Below are 21,226 nucleotides of genomic sequence, written 5' to 3' on the forward strand. Positions count from 1 at the left end.
ATGTCAATTCTCTTTCTTCCTCCTCTTACCCTTCTTCCACCCTAGCACCACCACTCCTCCCTCTGTTGCTATTCCTCCGGCGCCTTTCCCTACCCCAGTAAAGCCACCTCGTCTCCCCCTCCCTTTCCCCTTACTGCGACGGTTCTCCCCCTGCACCGTCATGTTGACCCCCTCCCCTGCCTACACCGTCGCGGTCTCCCTCTCCCATCTCCTGCGCCGTCGTAGTCCTATGCTCCTCTCCCCTACACCATCTCGATCTCCCCCTCCCTCCCCTACGTCGTCACAGTCTTATGCTCATCTCCCTCCCTCATTTGCGTCGTTTAGGTGGTGTTTCTAAGCGGGTGGTTGCAGTGGTATGGTGTGTTGTGGTGGAGGGATCGGGTTGCGGTGGTTGGGTGAGCAGGTGGTGGTGGTTGGGTGGTCAGGTTTGGTTGAATGATTGGGTCAAGTGGTGTTTGGGTGGTCAAAGAGATGGTCAACAATAAGTCAAAAAAAGGGTAAGTGAAACCCTTGAGTGGCTGGGGAATGAAAGTAGTGGACTTTGAGGGGTAAGAAGAGAATAAAGGGTTTCATTGATTTGAGCAAACAAACAAGTAAGAGAATCAAGTCTCTTGGTTCCCTTTCCACAATACCCCCAATCAAACGCTCCCTAATTGAACAAACATTATCATAAACATTAACATAAGCTTTTTTTTTAAAAAAAAACATCTAAATATCTTATTAATCGTTTAATACTATCATTTATTACCATCTACCAAAGAAGCGACTAATGCATATAATGATATAATACCTAGGGAGATTCACCTGAGCTCTTACTCCTCCCAAACTCCCACCAAATCCAAACTTCTCAAACAATCTTAAGAAAAATTTGGCGGTAAAACAACCAAACTCTACATGACATGGCAATCCCTAATTGGTAGATATATTCATATATGTATGCCATACCATGATACATGCATGATAGCATGCCATACCATTATCCTTTTCCCGCGCTGCGACATAGGGAGATTCCAAAACAAGTCGTTTATTGAAGAGATAGAGACTGAGGAGAGAGAAAGTGAAACACAAAAAAATAAGAGATCCCAAAACGCCGTTTAGAGGGTTTCTTCAACTCCATTTCTAAGAAGGTAAGAGATTTTGATTTCAAGTTTTTATCTTTTTGTTTTTAATCTTCTTCTTCTACTTTCTCTTTATCGAATTCTAGGGTTTCCAATTTTCGATTTTTTTGGGGGTACTGATCTGAAAATAATGTCACATTGTCGGCGGAGAAATCGAAGAGATCTACTCTTGTTCTTGAGATAAAATTGTAGTGTATTTCTGTTTTTTTCACTAATTTGATTTTCTTGTTGCTGTTTTATCATTTTTCTTTACGTTTAGTTTTTTTTTTTTTTTATAGAAATTTTTGATTGTTTTTTTTCAGGGTTTAGGTAGGAATTTCATGAGTCCATCTGCTGTAAAAATGGAGGAATCAAAGCCTGCAAATTCGAACTGTGAGAACGGTTGTGAAATCGAAGCTCGATTCACCGAACTCTGCAAGGTTTAATGTCTTCTTATCTCTGTTTAATTTTTGTTCTGTGTAAATTAAGAATTAGGGTTTGTGTTTAAAGAAGTAGAATATTGGAAAATTTGGGAAATTTGGTTGATGATTTTTTTATGGAGGACTGTTAATTAACTGAAGAGTGAGTGTTGAGAACACTATTTTGTATTGACCCTGTATATTATTTTGTTAAATTTTTGTCATTCAGTGATGCCTAGGTTATAGTAAGATTTAGGGGTCTAACCTTGAATTGGAACTTTTCTGCAGAATCAGTTTTCCTTGGATGACATGGCTTTTTCGGAAGCCTTGAAACTCTTCACAGAAAGCAAAAGTATTTTGTTGAATAATGTGTCTCCCATAGGAAGCACAACGGTACATGAACTTGAGTCTTCTTATATAAATTTTGTTGCATTTTCATGGGTAGTTTTAAAAGTCTAATTATGCTTACTCAATCTTCAGCCGGAGGAACTAGAGAGATATCTGTTTGCCTTTGTTCTCTACACCAGTAAGAGACTGGGTGAGAGAAGTACAGGTGATGCCAGTACAGGTGATGCCAGTGAAGGCGCTGATCATAGTGGAGTTACTTTGTGCCAGATACTAAAAGCCGTGAATTTGAAGTACTTTATTGCCCCCTGTTTTTGGTTTATAGACTTTGATATAGTGGATCATGTTTGCTGTTCTGGATGTAATTGTTTTTGTTTACTGCAGCCTTGTGGATTTCTTCAAAGAGCTTCCTCAGTTTGTTGTTAAGGTTGGCCCGATTTTAAGCAACATGTATGGTGCAGATTGGGAGAAGAGACTAGAAGTACGCGTGCCATTTGTTTCTAGATGCTTTCCCTCTTTTATCTTACTTTCCATTCACAATTTAAATTTTAGAAGTTATGCTAATCTATTGTTTGATCAGGCGAAGGAGTTGCAGGCAAATTTTGTGCATTTGAGCCTTTTAAGCAAGTAGGTCATCTTTTGCTATACATGTTTCCATTCCTGGTTTGTGACTTTACCTTGTTTACTGTTTTGTTTGGTTGAAAGCCATATGAGAACAGCTATTATAATGCTGCAACTTTGATTGCGTATCTTATGTATATAGTCAATATTAGACTCTTAAGGGCCTTTGTGCTGATGAGGTCCTGCTATTATCACTTTCGCATGGATATCTTCTTTTAATCACTGATAATCTGATATCATGTAGAATATGATGCTTTTTTGATTTCATCTGTAGCTGCACAGAACATTTACTGATGATTTGCGGGGACTTAATTAATGTAATGGCTGTACTTTGATAGTCACAAGTCATAAATTTCTGCCCAGCAGATTGGTACTGAGTTTCTTATGTGGTTTCTGTTTGTACCTGTAATATAAACTTTTCAATGGTAAAGGTGTCTGTATATTAAACATAAATTCTACTAGTTTGGATAATAATGCTGAAAACCAAGACAAACTGATGAAGATTTAGATGGATATAAATAATACATCACCATTGTAGAAATAATAGTTGATTGTAATGCTGATCTAAGTAAATGATCAATAATGGTGTTTAGTTCTCAGGCATTCAAGTGACTGACACTCCCAAACTAAGCACCTGTAAGCTATAATTAATTCAACAATTTTCTGATCATTCCATTCTCCCTACTCTATTTTTTAGCCTTTCTCTTTCATTTTATTTTTCTTCTCTCTCCTCTAACTAATTTACTTCTTTCTTTTTCAAGCTACTTGTAAATTGTAATTAATTAATTATGCAATATTATGCAACATAGACCTGATAAGTTTAGCAGTGGTGTTGTGGATTGTCCCCGTGTAGTTTACTTAAAGTTGTTATTTGTTTTTTTTTTCTTTTCTTCTTTCTATCTGTTATTTTTGTCATGCACTTGGAAAGTCATTTGCTTTTTTCTTTTTCTTTTTCCTTTGTGTTTGAAGTGGCAGTTTTTGCTAATTATTGCTGGCTACCGTGTGGCTGGAATTATGATGTTTTACTGATTTGATTGTTTAAAAATATATCCTCTAAAACGGTGAAGAAGAAAGGCTCTAACTAGTTATTAAAGTGGATTGTACATTTGATGATAGTATAGCTGACTCTAAAGACTGAGTACTATAAAATCACTGATAGTTGCTGAATGTAGGATCTAGGAAGTGAGGATAACATTTTATTGACAAGGACATGCTTAGTGTAACTATTGTGGTTGCTAGATTCATGATCAGTATAATAGAGTAAGTCATATAGTATCAATCATTTCAGGTCTTTGCTCATTGTGAGGCATGTGAGCGGCCTTTGTAATTTTTTTCCCAAAATTGTGATTGTCATTTATCAATTTGGAACTTGTGCTGTGGGTGTTTCATGTTTATGCAATGAACCCCTATGTAGTCTATGAATTTCTATGTTAATTTGTAGTTTACCTTATCATCTGTTATGTCAGTAAAATTTGATGATATCTGCTCAAACGATTGTTTTATTAGATGTTGATGGGGTTTTATTGCCATGTAATGACTTTTAAGGTACTACAAGCGAGCATACCAAGAATTTTTCAAAACAACAGCTGATAAAGAGCCTGCTGATGCAAACACTTCTTCCTCTGGTTGTGTTTCAGACTATTACAGATTTGGATGGCTGCTGTTTCTGGCCCTTCGTGTCCATGCATTCAGCAGGTTTAAGGATCTAGTAACCTGCACTAATGGACTAGTCTCTGTATTGGTAAGTTATGATTGGTTATTAACTTCTCATGCCTCCTGTATATTGACTTTGAAAATCGTTTGATGTTTCCTTTCTCAAGAACTTATCAGATGCTAATACATGGCACTTGCACAGTTGCATGTGTTTACAAAGTGTCTCGAAGTTGTTTCTGTAATAATTTTCTTTAGGATATTGCTTTATCAATTGATAGATTTTTTTGAACTATTAAGGAGGAACCATACTGTGCTGCCATATTGAAAGGTTACATTTGCTGCAGGCTATCTTGATCGTTCACATCCCTGTTCGTTTGAGGAACTTCAATGTCCTTGACTCACCATTATTCGGTAATCTGTTCATGATCTATTAATGCTCCATTTCTTTGGCTATATTAACTCTCTAACCCCTGGTTTCAGGTTTGAGGGGAGTGTCAGTTAGATTATCTAAGACGAAGCAATTTTTTTGACGGAGTTAAAATTGTTAATTTCAGAAAAAAAATCTGATAGAGGTGTGAACCTGGTTGCATCACTTTGCCAGAAATATGATACATCTGAAGATGAGGTGAAGAAAATGACGGAGAAAGCTAATGATTTAATTTTAGATATTTTGAAGAAAATGCCATGTGCAGCATCAAAATGCAAAACTGAAAATCTTGACCACTTTGACTCAGGTTTGTGATATATATGCACTTGCCTCTTACTGTTTTTAAAACAAATCTGGGGTGGCCTAATCTCTAGTTTGTTAAATGCAGATGATTTGACATACTTTGAAGATCTGTTGGAAGACTCATCACTTCCAACTTGTATCAGCATGTTAGAGAAAGACTATGATGCTGCAATCTGGAACAAGGGTGATATAGATGAAAGAGTCTTTATTAATGAGAATGACAGCTTACTAGGCTCAGGGAGTCTTTCTGGTGGTGCTGTGAACATAAGTGGTTCTAAGGTATTCTCTTACACCATGTTGTGGTAACTAATCTATCATTTGACAACCCTGTGAATACCATACAATTTATCTACCTAGAGCCTAGGCCGTGGCCATGCACACACAGCTAGTTGTTTATAGCATAAATTGTAAAGGCATGAAATGGCCTGTTACTTCGCAAGATACAGCAAGTAAATGACAATCTAGTGTGATGATCAATTCGATCTATTAATGCATTCTCCTGTTTTCATATGCTCTAGAGAAAATTTGATGCGTTGGCCTCTCCAACAAGAACAGTTACAAGTCCACTCTCGCCAGCTCGATCACCTGCACGACTCGTTAATGGGGCTCGCGGTGGTGTCAACATAAGAATAACATCGACACCTGTAAGCACTGCAATGACAACCGCCAAGTGGCTTCGTACTTTTATTTCTCCGCTTCCATCCAAACCGTCACCGCAGCTGGAGAAGTACTTTACATCTTGTGATAGGAATATAAGTAACGAGGTTGTTCGTAGGGCTCATATAATTATGGAGGCCATTTTTCCCAATAGTGCTCTTGGGGAGAGATGTGTTGCTGGTAATCTTCCAAATTCCAACTTGACGGACAACATATGGGCACAACAAAGACGATTGGAAGCTTTGAAGCTATACTACAGGGTGTTGGAGGCTATGTGCACAGCAGAGGCTCAGATGCTGAATGCTAATAATTTGACTTCTTTGCTAACAAATGAAAGGTTCCACAGATGCATGCTTGCATGTTCTGCAGAATTGGTTTTGGCCACGCATAAGACAGTGACAATGTTGTTTCCAGCAGTATTAGAGAAAACTGGGATTACAGCTTTTGATCTTAGCAAGGTTATTGAAAGCTTCATTAGACATGAGGATTCTCTTCCGAGAGAGCTTAGAAGGCATTTGAACTCCTTGGAAGAAAGACTGTTGGAGAGCATGGTTTGGGAAAAGGGTTCCTCAATGTACAATTCCTTGATAATTGCAAGACCAGCTCTGGCTGCAGAAATTAATCGTTTTGGATTGCTGGCAGAGCCAATGCCATCCTTAGATGCAATTGCTGTACACATTAACATGTCTTCTGGAGGCTTACCACCTCTTCCATCATCACATAAGCATGAAATGATAGCAGGTAACGTGGTCTTCTCTTCTTTCGCAACACAAAAATAAAATAAAAAGTATAGCATAGAGCACACCCAGGTGTCTAATGTCTTAAAAATGAATGGATAGTATTTGTCTAGGAAGTTATTATTGTTTGGATGGTATGTGCGTAGGGCATTTTGTTTGGAATTTATTTGTGGGGGATATTATTGTTATGGAATTATCTGGGTTGGAAATCAATTAGGGTGAAAAAAATCCTATTTAATACTCCCTCTGTTTTTTTATCCCTCACCTGGAATCTTGACACTATTCATATTTAGAGAGAATCTTCTCGTTTTTTTTTTCAATTTATAAGAAAAAATAGTCATGTGGGGTCTTGTTTGATTCGTCTCAATTAGTATTTTATTAATATTTAATCGTTATAATTTTTACTAATATATAGTTGAAGATATCGAAGTTTAAGATGTGCTCACGCACAGGAAAGGGAAGGATAAAAATCAGAGGGAGTATTAAGTAAGAAATAAAGCAAAAAGACTTGTATTTCCTATGTCCCAATTTATTTGCAACATTTGGGGATGGCAACTTTCCAAAGAGGTCACGCAAAGATGAGAGAGACATAGATAGATGAAAAGAGGGACCCATGTGACAAGAGAGAGATAGAGAAAACTCATTACGAAATTATGAATGTTGTGATCTGTGAAACTTATAGACAAGGGAAAAATTGTAATTCATATGGAACAGAGGAAGTATATGATAATAGCATACTGCATATTATTGAATTATTATAGTATAAAACCAATTTGAATTATGCTTCAAAATAAGATTTGTAGTGTAATCTGCAAAATCCTTACAATACATTTCTTTATATTGTCATTTGAAGGGCAAAATGGAGATATTAGGTCTCCAAAGAGAGCTTGCACGGAGTATCGCAGTGTGCTTGTAGAGCGAAACTCTTTTACATCACCTGTGAAGGATCGATTGATAAACAACCTCAAGCAGAAATTAACTCCTCCTGCTTTGCAATCTGCATTTGCTAGGTAATATAAGCAAATTAATTGATAGCAACGGTTTGGGAATTTTTGTTTCATTGTGCTGTTTTAGGAAAGGCTTCTTCTGTTGCTTTGCTTTGGAATTTTTTATTTGAACTTTGGCTTCTTTGTTTTTTCAGCCCAACAAGGCTGAGTCCTGGGGGTGGAGGAGAAACATGTGCAGAGACTGGGATCAATATTTTTTTCAGCAAGGTACAAGATGCTAGTTAAATTAAGCAGTAACCTGAATGTGTTCCTGTTCATGATCATTAGGTTGTTGTGCTATGGTTGTTGTGCTATGGTTGTTGATTCCAAATTGATGTTCCAATATCGTCTTGTCATTTCTCCCCACACTTTCTCTTTTTTAATAAAAAGATGAGATATTCTGAAATAAATAATTGTTCCAACGGAACCTTCTTTTATACCGCGAATTGGCCGTTGCTATACAACCCAAATCATTAATTCTTTTCTATTAGTTATGTTTTTACTAAATTAAATAGAAATAACCATAAAATCAATCATCCATCAAAGAGAAGTAAATAAAAGGCTTTCATAAAAATTCTCCTAGAAACGAAAATGAAGTCTTCATTTGTTACTGACCTTTTTTGTTTTCCCATCAAATATGGATGGCCTTTTTGCAAGCCTTCTGTATACATGTGCTCAAATTTTGGGGGATGGTCTTCGAAAATTGTTTATATGAAAATGTTTGTGGGGAAACGAGATTTTAGCTACATTAAGTTTGTGGCATCTTCTATATAAGAGTTTGTAGGCTCGTACAGACTACAGAGGCACATTTTGTTATAAATTGTTCTCCGGAGTTGTAGTTTCAGTTTCCTCATTGCTCCATGGTGTTGTCCCGTGTGTCCCTCGTTTAACTTGTTTGCTTCTAGTTTGACCTTTCTTATTACCACTCAGTGATTCTTTGCTATTAACTTGCGTCATCACTTTGTGACTTTTCCCCGCATTTCCCCTACGGTGTCACCCCACCCTTCACCCCAAAAAAAAAATGTTTTTGCTGGATTTTGTTAGTTGGACCTTCTGTTGGAATTATCATGCAGATCTTTGCCTTTTTGTATCAGATTGTGAAGCTAGCTGCTGTCAGAATCAATGGTATGATTGAAAGGCTTGAAAAGCAATCCCAGAATCAGCAGTTGAGGGAGAGTGTGTATTGCCTTTTCCAAAAAATTCTGAATCAGCGGACATCACTTTTTTTTAGTCGCCACATTGACCAGTTAATCCTCTGTTCTTTCTACGGAGTTGCAAAGGTTTGTGTTTCTTTAAAAACAAAAATTTTCTTTGGGCTTTCACATCAAGCATCATGAGTTACTGAATCTCTTTGTTCTCGTGTTTAGATATCTCAGTACCACCTTACGTTCAAAGAGATTATCTTGAACTACCGCAAGCAACCTCAATGTAAACCACAAGTTTTTCGTAGTGTATTTGTTGACTGGTCGTCCACACGCAGAAATGGGGTTAGTAATCTGTTAAACCTTCTTCATCTTAGGAATAGCTGAGAAGTCTTTTGAACTCATTTGTAAGGGCTAAGCTTTCTGTGTTTTTTAAACAGAGACAGGGGCAGGATCATGTCGACATTATAACTTTTTACAACGAAGTATTTATTCCTTCTGTAAAGCCTCTTCTTGTTGAGCTGGGCCCTCAAGGAGTGTCCACGAGAACTGACCTGGTCCCCGAAAGTAATAATGACAAAGATGGTATGCTTCTGATTTTGCTTATATAGAAGAAGAAAAGTATGTATTAAGCAATTTCTTAGTGAGCATTTTATTGATATTGCACATTACTTGTCAATTAGGTCAATGCCCTGGATCACCGAAATTATCTACATTCCCAAGTCTTCCTGACATGTCCCCTAAGAAAGTTGCCAAAAACGTGTACGTCTCCCCATTGCGGTCATCCAAGGTAATCGTTGAATTGCATATCTAGTATTTACTTGCATTTATATTTTCAATATAATTGGCAGTATCCTTTAGGACCTTGAAAGTAGCCCTGAGAAAAAGGGTTCATGGTTGAGCTAATTTCCATAAAAAAAGTTTCCTGGTTGAGTTGTCATCCATGGATAAACTAATTGAAAATCCTCAGGTGGGATTTAGCATAAAACAGTACCCTTGAATCTGAAATTCGTGCAGTTTCAGTTGCATCCTTTTACAAACAATTTAAGCGAACTAAGGGTTACAGGTCCACTTTTTGTCTAACATAAATCTCTAAGCAATTGATCTTAACTGCCTATATTAGTTTGATTTCACTATTATCTAAAATGGAGCTCCTTGCCGTAGATTGTAGCCACGCGAATGTTGTCAAACAGACAAAGGTCCTTCCCAGAGATGGATCATAGGGTGGATGGCAATGATGTTAGGGTTTGCGCTTCATGGATGAGGGGTATAGGCTGTGGTGGGATTATGGATGGTGGGTGCTGATGGTGGGAATGTCGGTGGCTGCTGTAAGGTTGTTGTGAAGCTGTGTTGTAGAGAGAGGGGTAGAAGGAATGGGGAATTCCAAATAGTAAGAGAAGTAAAAAGAAATAAGTAGGCCAACCAAACAACCACCAAGGGAAACTGGGGTTTCACTATTCTTTCCTTTCTTAATTCGCCTCAAACCAAACACCCCCATAATTCTGTCACTTCACATATCTGATACTGTTTCCTGATCTCCACTGTAGATGGACGCACTAATTTCAAACAGCTCAAAGAGTTACTATGCTTGTGTGGGGGAAAGCACTCATGCTTATCAAAGCCCTTCAAAAGATTTGACAGCAATTAATGACCGTTTGAATAGGTATTAGATCTAACTCACTAACTTAATAAGAATCCTAGGCTCTATGCTGCGATGCTCTAATTGCGCCCGTTCTATCTTCACAGTACTCGCAGGGTTAGAGGAGCACTGAATTTTGATGCGGATGTTGGCCTCGTAAGCGACTCTCTTGTGGCTAATAGCCTTTACCTTCAGAATGGAAGTTGTGCCACTACGTCAACGGTGGCTCCCTTGAAAATGGAACAGCCTGATTCTTAGTTCAGCGATTGTATATGATTGATGTAAATTCTACTGTCTCACACTTCCATAACCAACCTTCTTTTTTCTTTCCTTCTGTAACTGATTTAAGAGCAGACGGTGTAAAAGTGAGCGAGCAGTATGTTTTTAGTGTATCTGCCATCACTTTCAGACGCTTGTGTATCTAATTTATATGCTAATAATGTTTTCATGGTAGTGGTTTACAGAAGTGTGCTACTCTATAAACTCATAAAAGTATGTGTTTGAGACATTAACTTAATTTGCATAAATCGATAAAGTTATCCAGTACAACCTAAACCAAACTCACCACTGTGGTCTTGAGAGACCGTTACAAAACTAAGAAAACAACCAAAGTACAAATTGGTGAAAGCCAAGTAGTAGTAAACATTCCTTTTGTCAGTCGATGTAGCTCTGTGTGCACCAATGCCAAAGCAACAATTGGCCGTGAGTTTCTTATAGAAGATGGAGCACAAGCTGGATTTGTAACCAATGCGAGGCTCCGTTGTAAATAAAAAAAGAATAACCATATAGCGCCAACATTTTAAAGTTGAACCACATGGATGAGGTTTGAAAATTTTGTGAAGAAAAATTTGGATCAAAAACATATTTAACATTTTTAGGCTATTAGAACAATTCTCAAAGTCTGGAAACAACAAAACCTAAAATCTAATAATCAACATTTTTAGGCTATTAGAAGGTAAATTGTAAAATTTTGAGGACATATAGTAGTTTTGGAAAATTAGGTGTATATAGCGAATTTTCTTAAACCTTAAGTGTATATGGTGTAAATTTCCGATATTTATATTATTAAAATAATAGTAGTATCTTATATACTAATAATATTATTATAGAAAATACTTAAATTCTTAAGTTGGGGTGCAATAAGAAAAAGGAACACATACAAATCAATAGAAATAGTGAGAATATTTATAGTACACCTTGGTATACTATGTTCATGGTACACCCACGACTATTTTCTCCAAATGAACAAAATGAGCGAATGAGCAAATGAGCAAAATGAACAAATGAGCAAATTAGCAAACATTTCTACTCATTTAAGAAAATGAGCAAACACATTTATTACAAAATGAGCAAATGAGTAAATGAGCAAAATGCCCATATTAGCAACTTTGGTGTCAAATCAACACCTAAAATTCTAATTTAATACAAAAATATCCCTGGGTGTACCATGCTCATGGTACACCGAGCATGGTACACCCGGGTGTACCATGAGTGAACTCAAATAGTGATGATCCCCATCTTTGAATGAATTGTGCCCTTTTATATTGCTAGTACAATCATTTCATTGAATTCTTTTAAATGGTAGGGAGAAGGATGCTGCCTGACTTTAACATTCACAATTTTTTAATCTGACGTTTACGGGTCAGGTGCGTGATATTAGGGGGGATAAGGGGCTTTCTATCCTTAGAAGCTAGCCAGGACATTGTCAAGTAGACCAAGTACTATATGATATAATAATTTTAAGATGTGTTCTATTCATATGATTATGTATCAAACATAGTTGGTCTTTTTTAAGTGAGGTAACTCCAAATAATTTGAACAAGACGTTACCTTAATACATTTTTTTTATTGTAGATGTGACAATTTTGAAATTTATTGATTCTAATTTGGAAAATCGAAATTTATTAGCTAATATAATTTTCATTGTTATAATTTAGTGGCTATGTGATATAGCTTAATACTTCTATGTCTGGATAAGAGAATTCAGAGCGGAACTGAGGATTCATCTGAAGGAAAGGGAGACTGAAGTAGAACAGGAATTTGTGTTGTACAAGAAGCATTTTTCTTGCCTTTATTTTCCTACCAATATTTTCTTGGAGAGGGGCATTGATGTTCCCTCTTTCAAGGGTAAATTGAAAACATAACTGATTATTCATTACTCAATGATGGTATGGTGGGGTACCATAATTCTAATGGCATGTGCATTAACTTATGAGTTGTACACATCCTACTTTCAACGTGTTTATCTTCACTAGCTCCACTATATCCTTATTATCATACATGTCTTGCCAATACCTCAACTGCTCGTTTGATAGTCGTTAATAAATTGCGGTAATTGGAATGAATTTTAAGTGTAATTTTATTAAGGAGGCATCCTTAAAATTTCCATGGGGAGACATTTTTTCTTCACAGGCAAGCAATCTCACCCCTAAACTTGTGTTTTTGTCTCCAAGGGAAAGCATTTTTCATTACCACTCATTACCACCTACATGGTGGTATTGGATGGGAATGAAAAATCAAAAGGAAAGTAACTTTAGTATAAATTAGCATTACCATAGGAATGAACAACGATATTATTCACAAATTTACACACAAATTCATTCCCATTACCACCATTTATAACCAACTACCAAACGGACAACAATTGTCCTTCACCTTTCAACTTTCAGAATATTTGTGTATGATAAACATGTCCAAAAAATTTGTACACAATCAGTTGATTGTAGACTCATGCTCAAGTTGCTAAAGTGACTGAATTTTTTAGTCATTACTATATATTGGACTTGCTATTTCATGTGTTAAAATCACAATGTTTTAAGGTAAATCTTATGCAAAATGAATTAGGTCTGAAATATATTTGTAATGCATGTTAATTGCAAAAAAAAAAAAAAAAAAATCTTTCCATATCCTAAAAGTTCCTAAAAGCAATGCACTTGTATATACATCTTGAAGAACCGCACACTCAATGTAGTTTCCCTGCTTATTACTCATTTCCTAGAGCTCCAAATGAAAAACAGCTATGACAAAGTATATACATTAATATTTTGGAATAACACTCCATGTCACAAAAATGACAATAAATTGTAATTTGGCATTATTCGCCTTCACCACTTTGCCATCATAAATGCTGTTATAAGAAAAATTATAATCATGTGAAATCTTATTAAATTGATCTCAACATGCAGTATCGTATATCAATTTTTTCTAATTTATATAAATACATAATTAGAGATATAACAGTAAAGCAAACAGCACGCAAGATCCCCTGCCATACATAGGGAGTAATACTTAATAATTCCATCTGTATTTTTTTATGCACAACGTAAACATACAAAAACACGAAGACGAACATCTCTAATACAACTTTTAAGAAGTTTCAAGACTTTGAAACCTTACCAAACATTACAACTGATTAGAGAGTAGGGAGTGAATACATCACTGAAAATTTTAAAGTGTGTTAACATCATATACAGCCATATTTCATACAAAATTTAACATCAATATGATCATCCAATTAAACCGAGATCTAAGGGCAAGGCCACCTTCACAAAATCACAAGTATGATTTTCTAAACCCTATTTGACATTAAAGGTTTGACTTCAGACAGTCACAAGGACTTTGAAGACCTCAAAAGAACACAAGATCCAGGGCAACTATAATGAGTAAAGATAATATATAACCTGGAAAACCATCATATATCTATGGTCACTTATGTTTTTCGTCCTGTCACGGTATACTGTTATGCCACAAGCTCCATGGTTAATTTCCAGTCTTCCCCTTTGATGAAAAGAACCTGCTAAAGCCACGTGATTGTTTCTCAGGGGTGGGAGTGGAAGAAGTAGAAGATCCGGACTTTGTAGGTCTGTGTGTTGCATTTTTGGATACAGGTGATCTCAGAAGATTTCCTTCATTGTCTGATGAACTAAATGGCGCATTGTACAGATCTGAAGGCGAAGCAGACCCTAGCCTTTGCAAATTCGTGGAAGTGGCAGTATCCATATCAACGTGATCCAGATCTTGCAGGTTCATCCCACTTGTAGTTGGCTCTTCTTCATTGAGGCCTTCACCTCTCTGGCTCCTCTCACTGATGGGAGAGCCCATGAAGTCTGACTGAGGGCGGAAGGTTTTCAGCTGCTTGCTAAGAAGAAATATGGTTTCTTGGCACTCCGCTAGCTTCTCTGCTGCAGCCGTCAGATCCTTTTCCTGTAGAATATAGAGATGGAAGCGTTGAACTCAATATCTTGAACACAATACGATTAATGAGCACTACAGCATAATTTCAGGTGCAACACATTCTTTACTCGTCCCAGATTTAGGCAGACCGAAGGTTTTTGATGAAAACAATAGGTAAAGAGGTAAAGGCACCCAAATACTAACTCTAGAAGACTTTTTCTTACATAATCACACAAGTCAGGTGCCATAAGCATATGAAAAAGGAAGTCAAAACACATTAATGCTGTACTTAAAGATCAGATGAAAGAAGATTCAATGAAATAGTTGCTCCAATTAGCTTAATACCTGTTTGGTTCTGTCATCTGCATCAGCTGCTGAAGACGAGCACACAGAGCATCCTTCATTCCTTTGGAAACATCACAGTATGAAGTTAGCTATGTAAAACAGGTACTATTTTCACACCCGCAGAAAAAAAGGTAAAGTTGAAACAATGAGCAACGATGGCTAATGTTAACATATGGCAATTTTTGAGGAAGTTGTCAAAACTAACCTTTGTAGCTGTTCTTCAAGATCTCTGCATCTTATTAGAGCATCTTGATGACCTACTTTTTCAGCCTCAAGTTCATTATCTAAACATTCCAATTTCGACTTCAGGATAACGACTTCACTCTGTAATTCTTCAGCTCGTTTTTCAAGCATCTTGTAAGACTCCGCCATGCATTTCAGCTGAGTCTCTGCCAAGCTGTTCATATTCTGGGAAGATGCAAGCTCTAATTTGACTTCTGCTAGTTGTTGCTCCATATCCTGCAACTGAGATTTAGCCGTCTCCAGATCTTGAGAGCATTGGGTAAATTCCCTCTCCATGTTAACTTTGTCAGCTTTCAGCTGTTCAAATTCCTCTAAAGAATATTTGCATGATTGTGACTCGAAGCCTGACATAACATTGGCATCCTGAGGAACCTCGGGATTTGAAGAAGAATCAGAAACATGTCCACAACCATTAGAATAACTCTTTCCTTCAGGTAACTTATTTTCAGGCAATGCAACTTTGTCTATACAATCAGGACTGCTTACTTCTGCTCCATTACTCTTGTACCCCAGGACACTAAAGCTAAGTTCACTAGCTTTAGCCATGACATCAGATAGGGCTAAAACAAAATCATCCAAACTGATTTCATTGCGCATTACCCTGTTAAAGAAGGCAGAGAACTGCTCAACTTTTAGGCCAAGTGCATCATCATCGTCGGAGAGAACATGAACACCTCTATATTGCTTCCCAAGGAACAATATGAAATTGTGAATCTGAGAAATTGCAGCTACCAATTCTTCACTTATCTTCTCAATCTTTCCATCTGGCTTCCCATTTTCAGACAAACAAATATCCTTTTCTGTAGTAGCCAAAACATCCCCTGGAACAGCTTGTTGATCAACAGCACCATCTGAGCAGTGTTTCTCCTCAAAGACACAATTTATAGAGTGTGGATTAAGAGTATCATGCACTTCCTGGACAGCATGCTTAATGTCCTCCAAGATTTTCACTACATCTGATTCAATGGAGACAGATTCAAATACCTTGGAAATTCTTGATTGCAAGTTCACCAATGGCAATGATTCCGTCTCAAGTTTGGTATCTGATACTAACTCTCCTGAAGCCGAAGACTTGGCTGGTGAATCTGTGTCAGGCACTGTTTTGGATAGAGTATCCATGCCATTGCTAGCCATGATACTGTTTGCTATTACAGCCTTATTGGCTGAGCTGTCTGTAGCAGATATGGCACCATTCGAGTCATCAGATAAACGAGCCAGTTTCTCCATTTCCTCAAAGTCATCCATAAGCTCCAAATGTTTCCCATTTTCAGCTTTCAAAGGTTTGTCCTTGTTCTTATCCTTAAAATGAGATAGCTCGGAGATCAATGCGGAAGCCCATGACTCAGCACAGCTTACTGTATCATCATTTCCATCTTCAGAAAAGGATGTAATACTTGGAGGATTGCTAGCATGCTGACTAAACGACCGCTCAGCTTGAACTTGAATATCAGATTTTGGAAAACCCTTCTGTTGATTCAGCATTTGTACTTGTGCTTCCAGGCTTTGCAGTTTACTAGCAGACTTAGCACAAATGCTCCTAGAGGTTTGCAGTTCACTGTTACGTTTCGCCAATGCTTCTTTTAGCATCTTTGTTTCTTCTTCCATAGCCAAAAGGCGCTCTGTAAGGTATTCATTTTCCTTTTGGAATTTCTGGGCACCATCAAGGGAAAATTCAGGCACTGGTGACATGTGGGAATTTGGTGAAAACTGGGGGCTAGCAGGCCTGGCAGGAGACCTTCTCAGACGAGTGTCTCCATGATCTCTACCCAGGCTTTCCACTTCTAGCTTCATTTGAGCCAAAGCAGCAGGACCAGGAAGCTTCTTCCTTACAAGACCTCGCAATCTTTGGCACTCTGCTTCTAGTTTCGCGATTTTCTTTACGCTTTCCACTTGCTGCTTGTTGGCTGCTTCTGCAGACTTAACACTCATATTCCTTTCCTCATTACGAATTTCTAGCTCCTTAGAAACAATATGGACTTCATATTTCAAGGAATTTATTTCCCTCTCACAAGATTCAACATTGCTTCTCAAGAGCTCAATATCTGCCTCAGCTTTTGACTTTTCTTCACTGACTTTAATAAGCATGTTAGAACGCTCCTGCAATGACCTGGAAAGAGCAGCACTCTCAGCTTCAGCTCTCATAAGATCTTGGTCCAAGCTAGCAATTTTTGTTTCCAGCTCATGTTTCATTCTGTCATACTGCTTGTTCTTGGTTAGCGCAACTTCTTGGAGTTTTTGTTCATTTTCTTCCTTCAAATTTCTTATCTGCCTCATGCATTCTTTTAGAGCACCATCCAAGTGTGCAGCCCTATCCTCAGCAGTTAGTTTTGCCAGAGTCACAGTTTCTAGATGATCTTTTAAAGACAAAGCTTCTGCCTCAGCCTTTTCCCAACCTGCCGGAGAATTAAGCAAGTAAGGATTTCCACTAAACAAACTTACATTAAAGCAGTAATTTATCCTCAACGAGAGACTTATGATGGCTATAATTGTAAAATGTTTTCCACAAGTAGGCGCTCATCACTGTCATAGACTTTGCAGCAAACATTTTCTTGGAAAAACTACAAATAGTCTCATACCTGAGACTGCTTCCTCGGCCACCTTTGCATGTTGTTTGACAAGCTCTTCCTTGGTAGTTATCTCCGACTGAGCTGATGAGACCTTCTCATTTAGTTCAAGGATTTCTTCCTCCAATGTTTTGACCTGATCCTCATACGTTTTTTCTTGCTCTTCATATATTTTTGCTTGTTCCTCATAAGCTTTTACTTGATTTTCCAATCCACTCAAATGAGTATATGATTCGATGGAAATCTGAACAAAATTTGACTTCTTGTTTTTATCCTGTCCCTGACAAAATAATCATGGATATAACAAATTACGGAGATGGACAAAACTGTCTAACTTATGGAATAAGTTCACATCGTGCAGTTTATATACCATTGTTTGCCTAGTAAGTAGTAACTATCATAATCAGAGAAATGTATTACTGGATAAGCCAGTAATGCCCAAAAGGAAATTTCGCACTTGCCAAGCAATCAGAGATAAGATGATAGCATTCACCTAAGATATCATTCATCTACCAATTACCATACTTATCAGATACTGAGATAAGTACTCAATTGTTAACATAGCAATTAATAACTGACTTAAGGATTCTGAACACATTGATAGAGGTATCTGCTCTACCAATAAATAAACGACTAGAAGTCAAAAGCTCATAAAAGATAGTGTTAACAAGGTACTGCACAGCAACACAAGAATGTTTAAGCATTACTTAACCAACCTTATCTGTCTGAGATCCACCAGAAGCCAGAGAGGGTCCAGCAGAATCTAGGGTAGCAATAACCTTCTCTGCAGCCGACTTTTCAGATGATTTCTTCTTCCAAGGCCAACCCCGACGGTCCATCTCAGACTGCATATTACGCACAAGATAAGTCAGCAATAAACAAAATATAGTACGTAAAAGATTGATGAAATGTAAAATATATTCAAGATAGCAGCATAATTTCAGAATTACAAAGCGCATGCCAGTTAATATTGTTATACAGTAAGCATCACAAAACCCTTTTTGACTCGAAGATTAAAATATGATTTCATCAAAGCAAACTCGCAATTCTCTCAAGTATTACCTAGAAGCAAACCTCCCTCAACAAGGCCAACATAAAAGCATTCATGTCAGCAAGAACATAGAAGACATATCCAATACTTGAGCATCGAAAATGTCCGTCTAGTATTATGACATTAGCCTAAATCCTTGCTTCAACACAATAAAAGGCTCATCAACAATAAATCAAAACCATGTAATGCACTTGACCAGCTAACAAAAGTGCAACCAAAAAAAGCAAAATCCTTACAAAGCACAAAAACAAAAAGTCTCAAAATGTGTAAGCATTAAGAAGGTAAGGTATCTACCCTTTTAATAAGTGAACAAGTAACATCAACAGGGTAGCTCATATCACCCCCAAAAACAATATTTTTTCTTTCCCCCCTAAAGAATCAATCTCAAAGACACAGAAAACATAAACAATTTCTGTTTGTTGGCCTCTTTTGGCTTTTTTCTAGCAACTATTATTCTTTTTAGTAGTAACAATAGAAAACCCAACTACCAATAGTAACAACTACAAGCATGCTTCCTTTATATCATCACAAGCAAACAGAAACCCTGAACAAAATTTAAGGCGGTGTTTGGGAAAAGAAGGCAGGTAAAAAAAAAAAAAAAAAAGTCCCCAAGTGTTATTATTATAAATCACCCACATTTTCTGCTCCTACCTCCCATTTTCACTTTTCTTTTTTTACCATTGAATATGCCATTAAACTCAAGATCACAAACCCAACTGATTATGGATTGTTAGACTCAGTCAAAGAAAGAGTAAACAGTGCCTCAAAAATTTAATTTTTTTGAAACAAAAACGACAAAAAACTTGGCAAGGCATTAAATTAAAAAACATAAAAGGGTGTATTCTATAATTTCTATTCTTATCTAATTTCCTCGGTTTACTCAGTATCCAAACAGAGTATAACCCTGCTCATAATGCATTCAAACACTGAAAACTCATTCATTGAAATACCAAAACTATGTTCTAAGTATCTAATATTTTTATTCTTTCTTTCTTTGGAAAACAAGACAGAGCATAAACCCATGTTTAATAATAATTAATAATAACATAAATCAAATCTAAACAATTTGGGTTTTTATTTTTTTCCTTTTTTTATCAAATTTTTCTACAGTAAAAAATATTACTCATTGATAATTACAACAATTTAGAAAATCCCACATATATCAAAGATCTATCAAAAGACTAAAAAGCCTTGCCTCGAAAAATCCAATTCATCCAATCAAGTTTAAGTACTAATATTACATAATTTACTTGCATTATTATTTAGACCCACTTACCAAAAAAAAATAAAAAAGATGAAATTTCGTGTTAGCGTAAAATTCCGGATTTAGCAAAATCGGAAATATAAACTAATTTAAATTAAGCTAGTACAAAATTACTAAAAAAAAAACATATCCGGATTCAAAAACTCGAAATTACCGATGTTGTTAGCACAACATTATCAATTACAAAAATAACAACAAAATTCGTAACAAACAACGATCCAAATTAGGAAATTTCAGCTACTTATCAATAAAATAAACTACATTTTTCTAAATCAAACACCAAAATTTCCACACACCAAAAAAACCCACAAAAATCCCAACTCAAAATGATTGTTCAACATCCGATTCTAAAAAGAGCAATGCTCAATCAATGAATTTCAACAACAAAAAAATGAAGTTAAAAAAAAGAACTTACCAAGTGAAAAGTGCAAGTTCTGAGAATCAAAACTTAGAACTAAAGGTAGAGGAGTTAGTGAGCTTGTAGTTTGATGAAGAAGAAGAAAAAAAAAGCAGGAGATCTATAAAAAGAAATAATATTTTTTATAGCTATGAAATTGAAAAATCAGCTGAAATATTACCCAGATTTTAGTTTTTACAGAAGAGAGAGAAAGAGAAAGAGGGTGGAGGGAGGAAGAGGTGGTGATGGAGTGGAGGAAAGAGAGTATAGAGATGGTGGGAGGTGGTGGAGAGGGGGGAAAAAAGAGTGAAATGGGAGGAGAGAGAAAAAAGTTTGTTTTAATTTATTTTTTGGTTATTTGGTGTTTTTAGGTGGCACTTAAAAGGCTCCAAAATAGGAGTAGTACAAAGTTTTTCAAAGGAAAAGTAAGCAAAGTTAGAAATGTATGTTCATATTATTGTTTTGTTGTTACTTGTTAGGGTGGCTACCTAAGTTGTGGCTAAGTTAATGAAGCAAATTTAATTTGGATTTTTGAACTTATGTAGTATGTTTATGGATCTATGTTTTACCTTATTTTTAGTCTTTATGAAAAAAAAATAAGTTTGAGTAAGAATAGATAAAATATAATAACTTCAAATAAGTTCAAATAAGTTTGGTTTTAAGGTCAAATTACAGTCACAAAATAAGATATAATAAGTTCATATTAAATTTAATGATAACTAATAAAGTGTAATAAGTTTAAAATAAGTTCAGTTAATTAAATGTATTCAGTTAAGTTTAAATAAGTTAAACTAAGCTGAGTAGAACACACACATAATTTAAATTATCATATAGATTTAAATTGCAGAAAAAAATGCCAATTTAAGAGCTGGCAACATGAGTTTAATTTCTTACAAAAAAAGGTTTATAGAGAAAGAGGAAATGAATTATATATTTATTAAATACTACTCACTTCATTTTCATTTGTTGTTTTTATATTCTCTATGGGAAATTTCAATATGTTGTTTCTACTTTTAATATTTTCATACAAAGTGTAATTTATGAATTAAATTTCCCATTAGTTTTAAGTTACAATAAATGTATTCATACCAAGTTATAAATTGTGATTCAAATCTTAAAATCTTACAATTTTATGATTCAAATATGGTAGACGATTCAATTCA

General features: G+C 36.2%; 2 protein-coding genes across 4 annotated transcripts; one reads left to right on the forward strand and one right to left on the reverse strand.

Moving 5' to 3' along the window:
• Positions 1-974: 974 nt before the first annotated feature.
• LOC104905787 (retinoblastoma-related protein) lies at positions 975-10,492 on the forward strand. Of its 2 annotated transcripts, XM_010694421.3 has the most exons (19): positions 975-1,127; positions 1,421-1,537; positions 1,805-1,909; positions 1,997-2,154; positions 2,246-2,342; positions 2,442-2,488; positions 4,028-4,223; positions 4,480-4,546; positions 4,690-4,869; positions 4,951-5,144; positions 5,384-6,263; positions 7,113-7,269; positions 7,401-7,473; positions 8,340-8,525; positions 8,613-8,732; positions 8,828-8,972; positions 9,071-9,177; positions 9,935-10,050; positions 10,134-10,492. In XM_010694421.3, the coding sequence occupies exons 2-19, from the start codon at positions 1,439-1,441 to the stop codon at positions 10,282-10,284; spliced, it is 3,078 nt and encodes a 1,025-aa protein (XP_010692723.2). In that variant the 5' UTR covers positions 975-1,127; positions 1,421-1,438; the 3' UTR covers positions 10,285-10,492. The 2 variants fall into 2 exon arrangements, with proteins under 2 accessions (XP_010692723.2, XP_010692724.2); XM_010694422.4 differs by lacking the exon at positions 9,935-10,050.
• Positions 10,493-13,308: 2,816 nt separating this feature from the next.
• On the reverse strand, positions 13,309-20,450 carry LOC104905786 (filament-like plant protein 4). 2 transcript variants are annotated; one of them, XM_010694420.4, is made up of 6 exons: positions 20,082-20,450; positions 18,068-18,196; positions 17,364-17,631; positions 14,750-17,180; positions 14,545-14,605; positions 13,309-14,229 (listed from the first exon to the last, which is right to left on the reverse strand). In XM_010694420.4, the coding sequence occupies exons 2-6, from the start codon at positions 18,188-18,190 to the stop codon at positions 13,786-13,788; spliced, it is 3,327 nt and encodes a 1,108-aa protein (XP_010692722.2). In that variant the 5' UTR covers positions 18,191-18,196; positions 20,082-20,450; the 3' UTR covers positions 13,309-13,785. The 2 variants fall into 2 exon arrangements, with proteins under 2 accessions (XP_010692722.2, XP_010692720.2); XM_010694418.4 differs by lacking the exon at positions 20,082-20,450 and adding an exon at positions 18,697-18,967.
• Positions 20,451-21,226: the final 776 nt, after the last annotated feature.

The sequence above is a fragment of the Beta vulgaris genome, chromosome 1 (assembly GCF_026745355.1).
Source record: "Beta vulgaris subsp. vulgaris cultivar EL10 chromosome 1, EL10.2, whole genome shotgun sequence".
NCBI classification, from domain to species: Eukaryota; Viridiplantae; Streptophyta; class Magnoliopsida; order Caryophyllales; family Amaranthaceae; genus Beta; species Beta vulgaris.